At 38.5% G+C, this 16,967-nt stretch overlaps 2 protein-coding genes across 2 annotated transcripts; one reads left to right on the plus strand and one right to left on the minus strand.

Moving 5' to 3' along the window:
* Positions 1-825: 825 nt before the first annotated feature.
* Positions 826-6,255, plus strand: LOC116257528 (ras-related protein RABD1). The gene is made up of 8 exons (XM_031634372.2): positions 826-1,056; positions 1,157-1,229; positions 1,371-1,418; positions 1,525-1,572; positions 3,220-3,291; positions 4,594-4,749; positions 5,023-5,126; positions 5,989-6,255. Exons 1-8 carry the CDS (start codon positions 1,043-1,045, stop codon positions 6,080-6,082), a joined length of 609 nt encoding a protein of 202 aa, XP_031490232.1. The 5' UTR covers positions 826-1,042; the 3' UTR covers positions 6,083-6,255.
* A 2,166-nt stretch (positions 6,256-8,421) lies between these two features.
* Positions 8,422-12,549, minus strand: LOC116257610 (ras-related protein RABA2a). Its single transcript, XM_031634545.2, has 2 exons — positions 12,175-12,549; positions 8,422-9,167 (listed from the first exon to the last, which is right to left on the minus strand). Exons 1-2 carry the CDS (start codon positions 12,337-12,339, stop codon positions 8,670-8,672), a joined length of 663 nt encoding a protein of 220 aa, XP_031490405.1. The 5' UTR covers positions 12,340-12,549; the 3' UTR covers positions 8,422-8,669.
* Between the last annotated feature and the right edge of the window lie 4,418 nt (positions 12,550-16,967).

Here is a 16,967-nt window from a genome sequence, read left to right on the forward strand (position 1 = left end):
ATCCACTTTTTTGTTCATGTTTTTTTATCAACTATCACTCACTCACTCTCACTTTATATATATATATATATATATATATATATAAATCAAATTGATGCATGAAAGAAAAACAAAAAAATGTGTAAACAATGTCAATAATTTTTTTTTCATTGTTTTTATCATATTAAACTAGATGGTTGTTTTTATTTTAAACATTTATCATATTAAATTAGATGATTTTGGTTTAATGATTGGGTGACTGTAAAAAGCCAGTCACTACTTGGATATGACGTCTTACGTTTTGAAGAAATTGGATATTAAAAAAATTAAATATTTAATTAAAAAATCAGATCAAATCATATATATATTTAAAAAGTGACATCCAATTGGATTTAGGTATATTTAGACATCCTATTGAATTCAGATTGAGATCAGATTTAGTCTTTAAATAAATACCCTTACATTTTGAAAATCGACCGGTGCAAAATTCACATTCAAATGTGCATGTAAAGTTGACCTTTGATAAGATTTAGACTGTGAAATTAGATTTCAGATTCAAACATAACTTTTGTTTATTTGTATTGGATGGAATTTAAATACGTGAATATAAAAAATGTTTAAATATATATATATATATATCGGATTATCTTCTGCACTTCAAATTTCGAAACAGAAATGGATTTGTGAACAGGACTAAGTTAAATCGAATACTTTTTGGGTCCATCCAACATGAAAATTGAAAACAATCTTGAGATTTTTTTTTTAAATTAAAAAGGATAATATAAATGGCTTTCGATAGCGGAAAGAAAAAGAAAAAGAAAGCCAAAAGGGGAAAGGGCCCCCAATTTGCTTTTGTTGCAAGACAACACACGGCTAAGGAAACCCTTTCTTCGGCCAGTCTTTCTTCCTCTTGTGTAAATAGGGAGGAAGTAGAAGCGTTTGGAGTGAAAACAAAAATAAGTCTTCTCCCTTTCCCTACCAATAGGTTCTTCTTAATTTCTTCCTCTTTAATATTGTTATAGATTTTTTGTTCTTAAGTTTCCTTTTCAGGAACGAAATCAAGATGAGCAACGAATAGTGAGTTGCTTTTCTTCTTCTCTTTTCGCATTTTCCTGTCGTTTTGGCAAAGTTCTCGGAGTTAACGTTTTGTTTCCGCCTTCGTTTTTTTTTTGGGTAGCGATTACCTCTTCAAGCTCCTGCTGATCGGAGACTCTTCTGTCGGGAAGTCTTGTCTTCTGCTCAGATTCGCGGTGAGATCGGTTTCCCTGGTTTTCCATCTCTTGATTTGGTGGCAGGGGATTAAGGTTTGGTCGGGGAATGCTTGAGCTTGTTCACCAAGTGTTGCTAGGGTTGTAGTTGTTTTGGTGCTTATTGTTTTCGTTTTTCTGCAGGATGATTCGTATGTGGACAGCTATATCAGCACGATTGGTGTGGATTTCGTGAGTTCAATCTCTTCGTTTCTTTTCTTTTTAACTTCTTTTTGCACTATTCTTTTCTTCTATTGTACTGAACTTATTCTTTTGCCTCTCTTTTCGGATGTTCTAGAAAATCAGAACTGTGGAACTGGATGGGAAAACGATCAAGCTTCAGATTGTGAGTTGTCCCCAAAGAAATTTGATTTGTACTATATTTATTCTGCTGATTTATTTGATTCTTTTGGTGGTTGTTTTCTGAGTGTGAATTCAATTACTAAACTTTTTTGAGTTTATATTTTTTATTGGGAACATAAATTTTGTTGATTTGATAATTCGAATCCTCCTATCACGCAAATTCTCCCTTGGTTCTTCCTTTTGTTTTTTCCTTTGATTTTATTTGTAAGAATTTATTATATAGAAAGCGAACATAATGTGTTCATATAGAGGTCGTGGGAATGAAGACCAAAAATGAATGAAGACAAAAAATGTGTTCACCTCCCTGGTGGATTGCTATCTTGGTCTCCTTCATTAAGGTTTCATTACATATTCTTTTGATCTTTTACTCCTAGTGTGTGACTTTTGTTGGTGGATTACTATCTTGGTCTCCTTCATTAAAGTTTCATTACGTATTCTTTTGATCTTTTACTTCAGGCGTGTGACTTTGTCAAACACACATACATCTTAGAAATGCACTAATGAATGTATACATTAGTTGCTTGAAACGGCCTTAGAAAATGTCTCCTTGAGTCTAAGGCTGGGCATCTGGCCAGCAAAAGGCTCAACAAAGTTGGGCTTGGGCTGGCTGGAAGCCTTTGTCGGTGGCCCAAGCCCGACCTGCTTAGTTATTGGTCTGGGCCTAACCATCAACTTTATACACGTCGGGTTATTACCCAGTTCAATGTCCACCCATATTTGAAACTTTTAATATTTTATATTTTAATTTCTCAGAAACCCTTAACGATTGCTGAGAGCTTCTAAGAGTGTCATCAACGACATATGAAGAGTTTCTAAGGGTGCTATCGGCGACACATGAGAGTTTCTAAAGAAGCCATTGAAGATGCACCAAAAATTTCTAAGTAAGCCGATTGCTAGTATCATATGCCGATGAATATATATATAGCCAAAAAAAATATGGAGAGACGAGTCCTAACTGTATATATATCAGGATGAATTGGGCCCCCAATACCGAGTCGGGTTGGCCCAAGAGTCAAAGAACCAGCCCAAGCCCGGTCCCTCATGGGCTGGGTAACCAACTACCCTGCTGGTATTGGGCCTGTTGCCCACCCTTACTTGAGTCTCAATATTTCAATCCTTGAGCATGGATAGACAGAAAAATGCAATTTTTTGCTGGGGTTGTATTAAGTGAAGCATTTTTCTCAGAACGGTAGCTCATGTAGATAACTTAGCACACTTAGTGTTATCATTTTTTAGGATAAGCCATCCTTAAGCAAATCAAAGGAGAAGTAAATGGCTCAAAAGGAAACAGAAGGATCTCAATCCTGAGTAGCATTCCGAAAATCTTAACTAATTTTCAGTTTTAGGCTTTTAGCAATGGAGAGATGGTGACTTTGTGCTTTGATAAAATGATGAAGAATGAAGGTGTCCTGTTGGAAGTTTGAGTTACTCATTTACATTATAAATGTAAAATACCTTATGCAAATCTAGAAGGAAGAATGGTTCTTAGTTGGTCATCAATTTGTTGAATGAGTTTTTTGAGTATTTGATTTTAAATGTTCCCAACTCTTAAGAAATAACTTTTGGTTTTACAATAGTTCTAGATTTAGTATCTTATTATTTTTCTCTTTTACTTGTTCTCCTTGAATAGTGGGATACTGCAGGACAGGAACGGTTTAGGACCATAACCAGCAGCTACTATAGAGGGGCTCATGGAATCATTGTAAGCTTATCTTGTCTTTTCTAGCATTTTATGTACATGCCAATTTAATTATTTATTCTCTTTCAGACGAAGAGTTGCTCATGATAAATATCTTGGACATTGTGAAATGATTAAAACTTATGAACAAAATATACATGTTTAATGTTTTAGAAGCTATCACCACAACCGTTGAAATATCATGCTGCTAAGAGCGAGACTTTGGATTTGAAAAAATTTTTAAGCTATGAGCTGAAAATTGCTAGTTGGTGGATCCCTTAAAAGGAGTAGGAGGTTTGACTGGGATTAATTGGTCTGAGTAATTCCCCAAAGAAAATACTTGCCGAAATAGAAAAGAAACACATCACTATCACCACAAATCAAGTGAAAGACTCACTCGCTATATCTAGCTATGCATGACAGTAGACATAACCAAAACATTATATTTAAGGAATTTGAATTAAAACCAAAGGTATAGGGACCAAGTACATATTCATTCAAGGAGTAGGATAGCGCGTGCACACACACACACACCTATATAGGTACTTCCATATATCATACATAGTTACATACACTTACTACAAAGTACAAACATATATACACACAAAAGTACCATACAGAGAAATGGAAAACAATTGAAATAATCACTTAATCAAACAAGATAAACAAATAGGAAATGAAAAAATTACACCATATTTAGACACTATGGAAAAAGAACCGTGAATCAAATAATCAACTAATTGCACGAGGCACACCACAAAAAAATCAAAAAAATTATACATGAACTGAGTGGTGAACTAATCACACATCTAACACCAATATATGCACATGTGTAGCCTTATGCGTTGGCACAAGAAGAAGCATGTATTCATGTTATAAGGAGGCATAGAAAGGATTCAAAAAAGTTATGCATAAATCAATTAATCATCTAATTACACATGATAGACACACACACATGCACAAGAATGCCCTCACCATGCACAAATAAGTATATCTATTCTGAACAGCAAAACAGTCACAGACAACAAATGATGGAGAACTGGTTTTTGCTGATTAGCTGGCCAACAGACTAATAACCAACTTGGTGAACTAGTCAGCATCTGGCTGGATTTGAGAGCCACCGAGACTACTCAAGTGATGGTCAGCTAGGCTAATTAGTTGACTGGCCAGGTTGCCCTAATATTGATTGCTAGGCTCTCTAGCCTGTGTTGTTGAATTTGAATTACATTTTGCTGCTTCTTTTGAAAAATTGGTTTATGATAGTTTAACTATTATTTCACCTTGTAGATTTTCCATTAATCAATTTTTTTAATGAATCTGTTCCAGATTGTTTATGATGTTACCGAGCAAGAGAGTTTTAATAATGTCAAGCAATGGCTCAATGAGATTGATAGATATGCAAGTGATTCTGTATGCAAGCTTCTTGTTGGAAACAAATGTGATTTGGTTGACAACAAGGTTGTTGAAACAAGCACCGCGAAGGTAATTTTCATTTTTCAGAATGATTTTCCAACTTTATTTCCATCTAATTGTGTTTCTGGGTTGTGATTTCTCTTGTTTTGCATAGTAGTATGGGAAAATGACCTACAGTAACCATCAATCACACTACAAATTTTCACTTTTTCTGATAAGCGAAGGTTGATTTATATTGATCTGATGTTGTATTTCTTGCTTGTGGATATTTTTGCTTGCAATCGTTACATATTTGGATATACTCCTGAGCTTATTGGGCACTACTTATTATTGAAAATACAGGCCTTTGCTGATGAGCTTGGAATTCCCTTTCTTGAAACAAGTGCCAAAGACTCAATTAACGTTGAGCAGGCCTTCCTAACAATGGCTGGTGAAATCAAGAAGAGGTAACATTTACTTTTTGTTATTTTCCTGACAGATGTATGAGGTTTATTCTTTTAAAATTATTATGTTTTAGGAAATTAGGATAAGGTTTCTTACTTGTTTCTGGTAGTTCTGTAAGGTTAGGGTATTTCTGGACTATATGTTATTTTCTGGGTAGGGTCATGTGTGTCAAAAATCTCAATGATGCACAAAATTGACATCCTTTTTATGCAGCCCGACAGTAGCTCTTGTTTCAGTTGTCTCAGGTTGTGTATAATGGATATGGAGCTAAGGTCCTTATAATTAATTAATCTAGTGTGGGCATCGATCCAAGATTGAAGGATGAAGTTTTCATCCTGACCCTCTGATTTCTTGAGTAGAAACTTAAGTTCACGCCCCAACAGTTGCTCAAATTAAGATTGATATACCAACAGTTATTAATCTCTGGCATAATTCACTGATCCTAGTATCTTGGATCTGATTGTTTTTATCGTCTTTATCATAAATGAGTTTAATAGAGTCCTGTAGCATGTACTATCTATTAACGTGAAATGTTGAAAGCTTGTGCTTAGATCAATTTGCTGAGAAAGGTACCCGCAATTAGCAGCTCCTTCAAGTTTTGTATCTATTGATAATTCGAACTGAAGGAGCTCCATTTATATCCTCCAAATAAATGAGAAAATGGTGTTATCTTTTTTACTATCTTCAGGAAGGAAGGAGTCATTGATTTCTCTTCTATTTTCTACCCCGCTAATCATTGTTAGTGTTAACGAGATAAATGAAAAAAGGCACTGGGACTGATCCCTGCTGAAACATGTTCAGGAATGAAGCAGATGTTAGTGATCCTCTTTTCGTCTTTTTTTTTTTTTTTTTTTTTTTTTGCAGAATGGGAACTCAGACTAGTGCAAACAAGAGTGGCCCAAGTTCTGTTCAGATCAAAGGGCAGCCAATTCAGCAAACAAGCAACTGTTGCAGTTGAATCGCCCTTGTGTATTTTACCATCCTTGTGGTCCTCATCCTTGATATGTAACCTGGATCTGGGGTTTGCTAGTTTTATTGCGTCTAACTGTTCTGTGTTCTGGGAAACTGAATTATGTAAATTGTGAAGAAACTTTCATATGATTTTTTTAAGATTTCTAAAGTTTTAAGCCAGATCAAGTGATACCACTCCCGAAGGGCCATGGAAAGGTTTCGTGGAATTCATGCTATTACATTATCTGCGTAAGGGAGCACTGGTTCTCACCTTTATCCTGGTTCCAATTATCTTGCCCTTTGTGTACATGAAATTCAAGTTTGTCCATGGTTAATAGCTTTCTTAGTCGTTGCAAATTTGCTCGGTGTGTGTCTGCTGTTTATATTCAAGAATAAACTTGGACCACGTAAATTCGTGCCTGCGCGCTCATTCACGCTGCCGGCACCTTTCTCACGCACGTTACCAGTGTGAAGTTCATGTGTTACGCACCTATGGGGACGTTTGGTAATGTGTTCCAAAAAAGGGCCATGCTCACGGAGCACCAGGTTCCTGTTACCATTGACGTCCGTGGTGGGTGTTCATTTTTTGCACAGCTAACTGTACCTTGGCGGGCAAGATGGATTGAATGTTTTGGGTGATCAACGGACTGGGCAGCACTGCAGCACATTCTTGGTTCATGATGCATAAGCGCGATGCTCTGGCTATGTCGGCAAGAGATCAAGACGGGGCGTTGATTTGGCTACGCCGGCTGAAAGGCCAAACTTGATTGAGCCCGAGCAGCCCTAGCCTCGCCTACCTACTTATGTTATTATTCAATTTGCTAGCTAGGGCTTCGCTTAAGAAAAATTTAGGTGTCAGACATAATCTTTATACTCCCACCAACCGTTCACGTCAGGAATCGTATCGGGTCAAAAAAGCAGATTGTGGGTGCTTCTCAAATTGTTATTCCACTTCTGAGCAGAAGTTCTTCTGTAACTGAGAGAAATATGGCAGTGAGGAGTTGGGGTGGGCTTGTCATATTTTACATACCCAAGTACGTCCCAATCGATCAGAAAACCTTGAAAATCCGTTCTACATTGGATCTATTCATATACAAAAAAAGCTTGAATACTCGTTGCCAAATTGTAACGCAGTTGAAGCTATTGAATTTTGGCCTCATGATTTATAACATTGGGAATGCGGAACTGCAGATCGAATGGTGGTGGACAAAGTCAAAGGGTTGAGTCCATAACAACATATCTAGAACAGTGCATTTTGCAGGGTTCTGAGTAGGCTTCCAGAAAATTCATCCTAAGAAAAGCTCATGCATGTAAGCAGGGACGGAGCCAGGATTTCGTTTGGGGACAGACCAAATAATCCAACCTCAAATTTGGGTAAGACCAAACTGTACCTAAGTAAAAAAAATACATTGAACAATTAAATTTTTTTTATTTTTCTAATGTAATTTTTTTTTCCAGCTAGTTTGGGGCGAGCCACGGCCTAGGCGCACCCCCCCCCCCTTCCCTCCGCCCCTGCATGCAAGTACGTTAAGCTCATCTTCCCATGTTCTTGTGTAGGTGCAGTTGGACATCTAACATGAGCCTTAAGTGAAGGACAACAATAGATGCAACTAGTTACTATAGCACTAATCACATTATTCAGTAAGCATGGGATGCTTTTGACGCAAATCCGGCCTTCACAAAGATCCCTCATCACGAATAACCAAGACTCTGATCCACAGGCATTAAGTGGAACAGATGTTTAATGGGGAAGAATTAAAAGGCAAACCCACCTCCATGTTAGGATCTCCCCAAACGAGAGAGAGAGAGCCGCTCGTATAACCAGAGAGTTAAACTTGTACATGATTTTAGAATAACACCAAAAATTTGATCGGGTTACTTGTAGACATAATGGTTTTATAGTAAAACTAACAATTTGATAGCCCGGAAAACGGAAGTCCTCTTGTAAAACTTACTGAAACCGAAGAAACCAGGTCCATATTTCTGAATCCCCTTTGTCATATTAGATAATCAAGTATGAGAATATATGGATCCGTTGACGATGGTCCTTGTCTCCTGACCATAGGAAATTAAGGAAAGAGACATTGCACAAATAGATGAAATCCTGACAGCAGACTGAATTAAGTTGGACTAACACAGGTTTCCATGGGCAGACGCCGATTGATAATGGCAATTCCTAGATGACCATATATACATTTTTGACAAACGAAAACAGAAAACGGAGAATCGATGATGCTTCTTGACGCTAAGAGTATAAACAGAGCCATAGCCATATCATGGGCAAGAAAACGAAGCTCAGATTCGAACAGAAACTCAAAACACGTAAAACAGATGAAGAGGTGCATGAAAGACAGTAACTCTTTGTAATCGCCTATTTAACCACAAATATGATTGCTAAAAATACAGACGAATCCAAGAAAAATAAGATACACACCATTCAGGCTCACAGCCCCATATGCTCATAACCATGATCAATACAAGATCACAATTAAAAGCGAAAGCCGACAAGGATGAGTAATTCGACGCAGTGAAATTCAAGATCAGAATTACTCGATGAAATTTAAGATCATGCGATCTTGATAGTCTGCCTATCATCACGAAGAACAGCATGCTTTCTTTGTGGCAGGCTCTTGGTTGGCAGCGACAACAATAGTCTTTCCTTCTTTTATGCCTGCAGCTGATGCAGTGGATGCACCAGGCTCATCTGAGGAAATAGATTTCTTACTTATGATCCTGTATATTTCTGAGAGGATTGTCTGGAAAGCCTTCTCAACATTTGTTGCCTCAAGAGCAGATGTCTCCAAGAATGACAAACCTTCTTTCTCAGAAAACGTCTGTGCATCTTCAGTAGCAACAGCACGAAGATGTTTGAGGTCAGTTTTGTTACCAATGAGCATGATGACAATGTTAGAATCAGCATGATCACGAAGCTCCTTCAACCACCGGCCAACATTCTCAAAGGTGGTTGGTTTAGTCACATCATAAACAAGAAGTGCACCAAGAGCACCACGATAATATGCACTGGTAATTGCACGGTATCGTTCTTGGCCAGCTGTGTCCCATATTTGAGCTTTGACAGTCCTTCCTTCAACCTAAATAGAAAGAAATCCAACATGAAGAAGCAAAATAACATAGAATAGTGAGCATCGACATTCAAGGAACAAAAGCTTAGTAGGCAGTTCAAAAATGGATGTTCTGGCTTTGGTAGAAGTGTAATTAAATCCCCAAAAAAAAGGGGAACCAGATACACATTGGAGTAGCAGGACACAGCCTTTGTTTGTGAAGATGACCACAAGTGACTGGAAAGAGCAGAAAATGTAACCAAGAGATTTATTGGGCTTCAGACGAACACAGAAAATCGTCATCAGAAAAGCATATGAAGTGTGGAGCAAGACCAAGTGTGATGAGGGGCTGAACAACAGAAGCCCCGAGTATCGGACTATGCAACTAAAGCCATCCTAGTATTAAACTAAAACTGTGTCATGATTCACAACCAATGGAGAAAGATAGAGGATAAGCAGTCAGTTACATAGGAGGATAGCATGTCTACAGGCTTGGCCACGTCAGTTTTGAGACTCAAGCAGTCCGATCAATATCCTTACCTGGCACAATAATGACCAGGACCAACTTCAAAGACAGCTAATAGTGATGTCTTTGATGAAATGATTGATTTAGACAATCACAGGAGTCCAGCCTAAATAAGTTCTTGCCTTCCTCGCAAAGAAACAGAATCTGACATCCATAGGTAACTGATAGAATGGTTCAATCAAAGTTTATATGACATACGTAATATGTTTCAAAGAGATGTTTGGACCTTAAAATTGTAAGCTTTCAGTAAATACAAGGTAGTGTTTTAAGTACATCCATTGTAAGTTTGAGCAACATTTGTTGCTTCAGCAGAAAGTTCACTTCAGCTGCAACAATGAGAGGAAGAGTGAAGCATTTTAGACCTGTCTCTTCTCCAACACAAGAAAGTTCCTTTCAATGTTTATTATTTCACAGAGATATGCAGACATAGGATTTGGAGTTCTATCAGTTTGACATGGTGCCGAAACTCTGCTGCCTTTATTACCAGAAACTGCCATGGTACCATTGAGTTGGCTATGCGACAACTAGAGGCTCATGCTTTTCAACTTTCTGAACAAGCACCCTCTCAATTTGTGTGAGAGAAGACAAGGAGGTATATTGGACAACCCACGTAAACTCCAGCTTCTTACTTTCACAATTTCAAAATTTGTTTTGTGCTGTTCCCTGCTGAATCTCAACCACAGGAAACTTTCCACGATTAAGCAACCATAACTCATCAACTCTATCAAAAGATCTCCTACTCCCAGGGTCATCATAAAAAAGTTAAAGTTTCAATGCAGCCATTTGTCATGTTATTAAGGAACTAACCTAGTCAGTCTTTATTAGTTTGTCAGAGTTAGCTTAAGAACTTGCAGTATGCTTCTATCTAATGAACGAAAGTGCCTTCTCCCCAGTGGAGAAAGGAGAAACCAAAAACGGAAATTTATAAGATAGCAGAAACATAAGAGTCCTATAAAAAGTAGTTATAGCCCTCCTTAGAATCAACAATGGGGGAGAGATGGTAGGAACATCTGGAGCAGAAGAAGTTTCCTTCTCGTTGATGAACAAGAAGAAGTGTGTAAGAAACTCTACTTGGAGGAATACCTATTCAAGGTTCAGAGAAAGAGTAGGGACATCGATCAGAAGAGGTTTTCTTCCTTCTTATTAAGAAGAATATGTTATATGTCCTTAAGCAGCTGAACATGGAGGGAATACCTAACCAAGGTCTTGATTATCTGTATCATAGGATACATAAGTTTAGATAGAATAAATTATGAAGAACATATGAGATGTTTTGATTTTTCATTGCTTCTTACCTAAGAAGCGATTCAGGAGCATTATTATAAGTTGAAACTCATAAAACCAGGTGAGCTTACTGCAGACAGAAGCAACTTCTAGAGAAGCGTCAAATAATGACAGAGAAGAGAAAAACAAACAAGATAGATCCATAAAAGATGAACAACTTTGTAGTCTTATGGTTGACTAATGTTTCCGTAGCCGATCTGGGTAAATAGACCATGGTGCGTGTTGAAAGTAGTTTTTTAAGTTTTCCCCTTTTCCTTTCACAACCATCATTTTAAAATAAAGGCCAAACCTCTCTCTCTCTCTCTCTCTCTCTCTCTCTCTCTCCCCCGCACACACTTACAAAGGAAATAAATTACGCTGTACTTAATGTCACCACGAGAATCCCATAGTGAAGGAATTTTGACCAAAAAAAGAGAGGATCCAACAGTCCCTTTTAAGGAAACCCACTATGGAAACTTGTCTTAGAAAAAGTTCTCAATCGCAAGATTGAGAACCTCATTCACTTCAAACTGTAACAAGAAACAAAATTTGTTTAGCTTTCGCCATCATCGGCGTGTCCACGGTTTTGCGTCTTCATCATAGGCAAAGATATCATTTAACAACGAACCCGTAAACCCAACTCCAAGACGTTAAAGGAAAAAGAATGACGCAAGTGAACTCCTAAAAGCATCTAACAAATCCTTTCACAAGTTTGGCCCATTTAATCAACTTGGGATCTTTTCACTCTTCTGTGCAAAGTGCGAAAGAACGAAGCGCAGCTTTGATCCGCATATCAGCAAGCAAGTACATTCAGAAAACAAGATTCATCTTTTCAACTCAAAACCAAGATCAGAACATCAGCATCCTTCAAGGAAAAGAGACCATAGAAGCGCGCTCGCAGACGCAACACAACACACACACCCACAGACACACAGAGCAAAGCATAAGAAACCCAACCTTATCAATATATCATCATCGCTACCAACAAAATCAATGGTAAAGATAGCGATCCGTACTTGAAATACATCCATCAAGACACCAAGATTTTCAGACCCCACAAAGAATAAATAGAAGATATTTTAACATAAATGGAAACAATCTATCAACCTAGAGCAGGTAAACGACTACCCAACTCCTAATTCAACCGGCGGGGCCAAACCCACATTCTATTTTCTGTCAGGCGCGAAAACCACAAACCCCATCTCCGCGCCCACACACGCACACTGACAGACACAAGAGTCTGCTCACCTGGAGGGTGCGGGTGGCGAACTCGACGCCGATGGTGGACTTGGACTCCAGGCAGAACTCGTTCCGCGTGAACCTCGACAGAAGGTTGGACTTGCCTACGCCGGAGTCGCCGATCAGAACGATCTTGAACAGGTAGTCGTACTCCTCCTCGAGCCTCCTCGCCATGGCCACAATCCCCAGAGTGTGCTCCCTAAAACTACAGTCCACAACCTACAGAAGAGAGAGAGAGAGATATCACCACCACCCTCCACCTGTTCCGATCGTCGTCATCTGTCTCCCTCTCCCCTAGAGCGTCCGCACAGAGAAAAGAGAGAGAGAGAGAGAGAGAGAGACGCCGGGTGGTGCGTGAAACGGGAATTATAAGAAGACGGTAGGCCGCCGTCGGTCTCAGAGATGGACGGACAAGGACGATGCCTGCTCGGAGATGGATTTGAAAGTCTTGGGGAAAAGCCGCAAAACGGTTGGCTGTTCGTACGTGTTGTAGATGGACGGTCCATGGCTTCCGAAGCTCTACTGGAAATTCAAAAAAGAAGTGAGCCCTCGCACTGAGCGAGAAGGTCCACTATAGAGTCGCCACCTGTTTTTTGTTTTTTCCTCTCCATTTTTCTTCCCCGGATATTTTAAGCATAATTTAGAAAAAATGCTTAAATTTTGATGACAATTGAAGATATAAGATCTCGTGTTTTTCATTTTTTTAAATGTAACAAAGACCAAAACTAAAGCTGTTTGTTGAGGCCAATCCACCATGGTGCTTGCATCAGCCCAATAAATTTCTTTAATTTTTATAAGAGTGCTTTGAGCTTTTTTTTTTCTTTAATTTTTATATATTGGTGCTTATGAAAACTTCCCACTTCTCGAAGGCGTGTTTGAATTATTGTTACGACCACGATAGATTTCACCGGATACAAACGTTCTTGGACGTGTTTGAATGAGTGGATGGAAACTTGAATCTTTAAGGGGCTTTCTAAATGCCGAAGATCATCTAAGATAGATGTTTTGTCTCAAATGTACACGGGACACCCTAAACCACATAACAAATTACGGCATTTAATATAATTGATGATAAGTGTATGTTAATTTATGATAATTTTTTTCATGGGCCAGGTCCACATAAATTGACAAGTCCACTTAGAGCCCAAGGCCATGAACTTGGGGGAAGAAGCCCCATGTGAATGATCAGATGTGCGTGTAAAGGAAACAGTTTAAGTGAAACTTATCTTTTTCTTTCATCCTTTTCTAGAAAAGCAAAAGCCTGATTTCATATTGACATGATTCTTAATAATAGAACTTTACTTTTGGAGCTTTTCTTATTGGTGTTTTGCATGATTCATGATTTCCCCCTCCCTTTCTAGAGGCTAAAAAAATATTATAGCCTAAGCATGGTCTTGATCTTGGGTGTTGTGTAGACATGCTGGGTGAGTAGGAGGAGTACTTAGTACTTAATTCTACTGTTCAGAGAAGAGCTAAAGTTAGTACGTGGTTTGTTTTTGTGTCCCGAAATGTTACCCTCACCGTGCTACAACCTTATAAGTACCACTCTATAAAATAAAACAATGAGAGTTTATCACTTCATGCTAAAGTAGTAGCGCACACAAAAATCAAACTAAGGATGCATTGCATGCGAGACAACTGCAGAACTCGAGAGACTAGGAATGATTTTAGGTAACTCAATAAGAGGCAAACTCCCTTTTGGCTTGTCAATATGTCTAGGTTCAATGCTCTTAGATATGGATGATTCTAGCCATCATGAAATGTTTAAGGGAGTAATAGAAGGACCACAATGAGAGTATAAAAAACTTCTTTAATCAAATCTAACATGTTTAGATATGATGACACGATTGGAGACTGAATTGTAATAGATATAACCTTTATGACAGCTTCCATAGTTAATGAAGACACAGGCTTGAGCTTTGGGTTCTAATTTTTGAAGAACATCTAGGCCCATTCAATAGATTGATGGTACATCCAAAGGTTTTATATTTTGGAACTTCATGCAAGAGCTTCTCATATGGTGTCATTTGCAAAACTGCCTGTTAATAAGGTGAACAGCTATTTTAAAGTCATTAAACCAAAAGATTTGTGGCTTGCAGACTACCTAGCTACACTATGCTCATTGGGGCTTTTTCTTAGGTTTATTGTTTAAAGCTATTTTTATTGTTTGGAAACAACTTTCTCACTCTTTTTTTTTGTCCTTAAAGAGGGTTTTCTATCCCTCTCTCTCTCTCTCTTTTTTTTTCTTTTCATTTTCTCAGGGCATTTTCTGTAAGCCCCGTATTTCTTAAGGGTATTAAAAAGATTTTCTTATTTTGAAAATGTATGTGGTTAATTAAAAAATTATTTTTTTAGTGGGTGGTTACTGTTCCCCCCATTTTAGCCACTACCAAGTTTCAATGAAAGGAATTCGATCCGTATCTATTAAATGCAAATAAAATACATGAGGACCACACCCATATCTACTGGTTTATCTCAAGAGTTGCCTTATTTTCATAAAAATTATCTATTATTTTGCTTTCAATTTATAACAATAAAACTTGAGGAACTGAGTCCGAATCAAATTTCTTTTTCATAATAGATAAATCCAAAATACATGTATTTTCCAAAACAAGTCAGGTTTGGATAGGGGTGCACAACGAGTCGAGCTACTCCAGCTCGACTCGTTTAAGCTCGACTCGTAAGCGAGTTCGAGCTGCTTCATTAGTTAAACGAGTCGAGCTCGAGTTCACGAGCCTACTCGTTTAACTAATCGAGTCGAGTTCGAGTTCTCTCAAGTGGACTCGTTAAAGCTCGACTCGGCTCGTCATTAAATATCAGTTTTAAAAAAACCAGTTCGAGCCTTAGTCGAGCCTTAATCGAGCTCACGATTCGAGCCTTAATCGAGCTCACGTATTCGAGCCTTAGTTGAGGTCACGTATTCGAGCCTTAGTCGAGCTCGAGCTTGACAAGTGACTATCGAGTCGAGTTCGAGCCAGGATAGTCAAGCTATATTCGAGCTCGAGCCGAGTCGAGCTCGTGTCTTACTTAGTCGAGCCGAGTTCGAGCTGACCGAGCTCGGGCTCGATTCGGCTCGTGTGCAGCCCTAGGTTTGGATCAAAATTAATCTCTCTTTAAAAAATAATGTATGTTGTCAAAACAATTTAGATCTAGAAATAAAATATCCTTTGTTTTTCTAGAACATATTCAAGCTTAACGTTGATAAAAATTCTTAAGAAATCCATAATTTTGAACCATTTGCAACACCCAAGGTATGTAATTTAAAGAACATCAGATCTAGATCCAATTACATTCACAAGTCCTAACAATAAAATTTCTAAACAAACTGAGCCCGTGTTCAAACTTCAAAGTTCTTCTTTGGAAGCCATTAAATATTTATTTCCATAAACAATTGGATCCATTTCAAAATCCATTTACAACAAGATATAAATATATTTCGAAAACAAGTTAGATGCAAACCAAGATTTCGTATCAAATTTGAAACTCTTAGAACATAATTCAAGACCAATAATTCATGAAACCACATTTGAAATTATAAGTAATTATTTCTGCTTGTAAAACAGAATTTAAGATTCTTGGAATCAAACCCATAACAAGTTTCAAATCTACCACCAACTTACAAATTTCTGAAAAACTCCTTAATTTAATCAGCCTTGGTCCAAACTATACTTAGAGTTTCAAAGTTTGGTAAGTTCAGGGAAATTTATCCTATCATGTTTTTCACAAGAAGTCATATTTTTTTTTTTCATATTAAGGTTACTTTTGTTTTACTCCCGAAGATCAGAACCCTTTCCCATTCGATTTTAAATTCATAGTTTTTTTACGGTAGCATGAATTTTATTGAAATTTCATTGGGGAACTCCTAAAACAAACATTTTTATATTTTAAGATCAAGGCTATCAAACTCAACAACATCAATCTCTCGTTCAAACCGAAGTTTTCATGGTCATCTCAACTTCCGGCGATGGGTGAAGCGACGGCACCATTATCGGCGGTCGACAAAAGCGACGGGAAGAAAAGCGAAGTGCATCCTCTTACCCAGTTTGTTTCATTTCTTTGCGTTATTATTGTTATTTATCGGAATCTACATGATTCAGGTCAATAGAGCTCGCGGAGAGGAGTTGTGGTGGGGAATAAGAGAGCAGCGGTGAGGGCGCAGAAGCGAATCAATAGAACAAGGGAAACCCTTCTCAATATCAATGTGAAATTTAAAAAAGAAAGAAGAAAAAGAAGGATGATGAAACAGAAACACCATGAATTAAATTAGCAAGCAGCCAAATGGAGAGGCAATGATCAACATGACATGAAAGAAGTTGTTTTATTGGTGGCAATGTCTCCTTCAACACCATTGTGAAGCAGCATCAATCAGACGTTAGATTTGCTTAGTTTGAGGGGATTGGTGCATAGGCGGTGCTGATACCCGTCAGCCCACAGGCAGCATATATTGCTGCGCCGTCAAATCGGGCAAGGCCCAGCACGAAACTGAGGGCATCCTGGCAGACGGGCTGGTCGGCCAGAACCTTGCAGCCAAATCCCAGGAGGTCCTTCCCCTGCGCCATGATCGCGTAGAACTCTTCGACGTGTCCAGCCAATCCGTCTAGGCAATCAAGAATTGCCTTGACTTGAGGAACCAGGGCTTCTGATGCCTCCGGCCCGCCGGCCTCAGGACCGCCGGCCTCCAGTGCCCGGGCCTGCTGGATGGCCAATGGAACCAACACCATGAAGGCCATCAACAACGCCTTGGTCATCTTCATCTTGCTTGTTCTAGCTGGCTGGCTGCTGCTTCTGCTTCTGTGCTTATG

Source organism: Nymphaea colorata, chromosome 7 (genome assembly GCF_008831285.2).
Source record: "Nymphaea colorata isolate Beijing-Zhang1983 chromosome 7, ASM883128v2, whole genome shotgun sequence".
NCBI classification, from domain to species: Eukaryota; Viridiplantae; Streptophyta; class Magnoliopsida; order Nymphaeales; family Nymphaeaceae; genus Nymphaea; species Nymphaea colorata.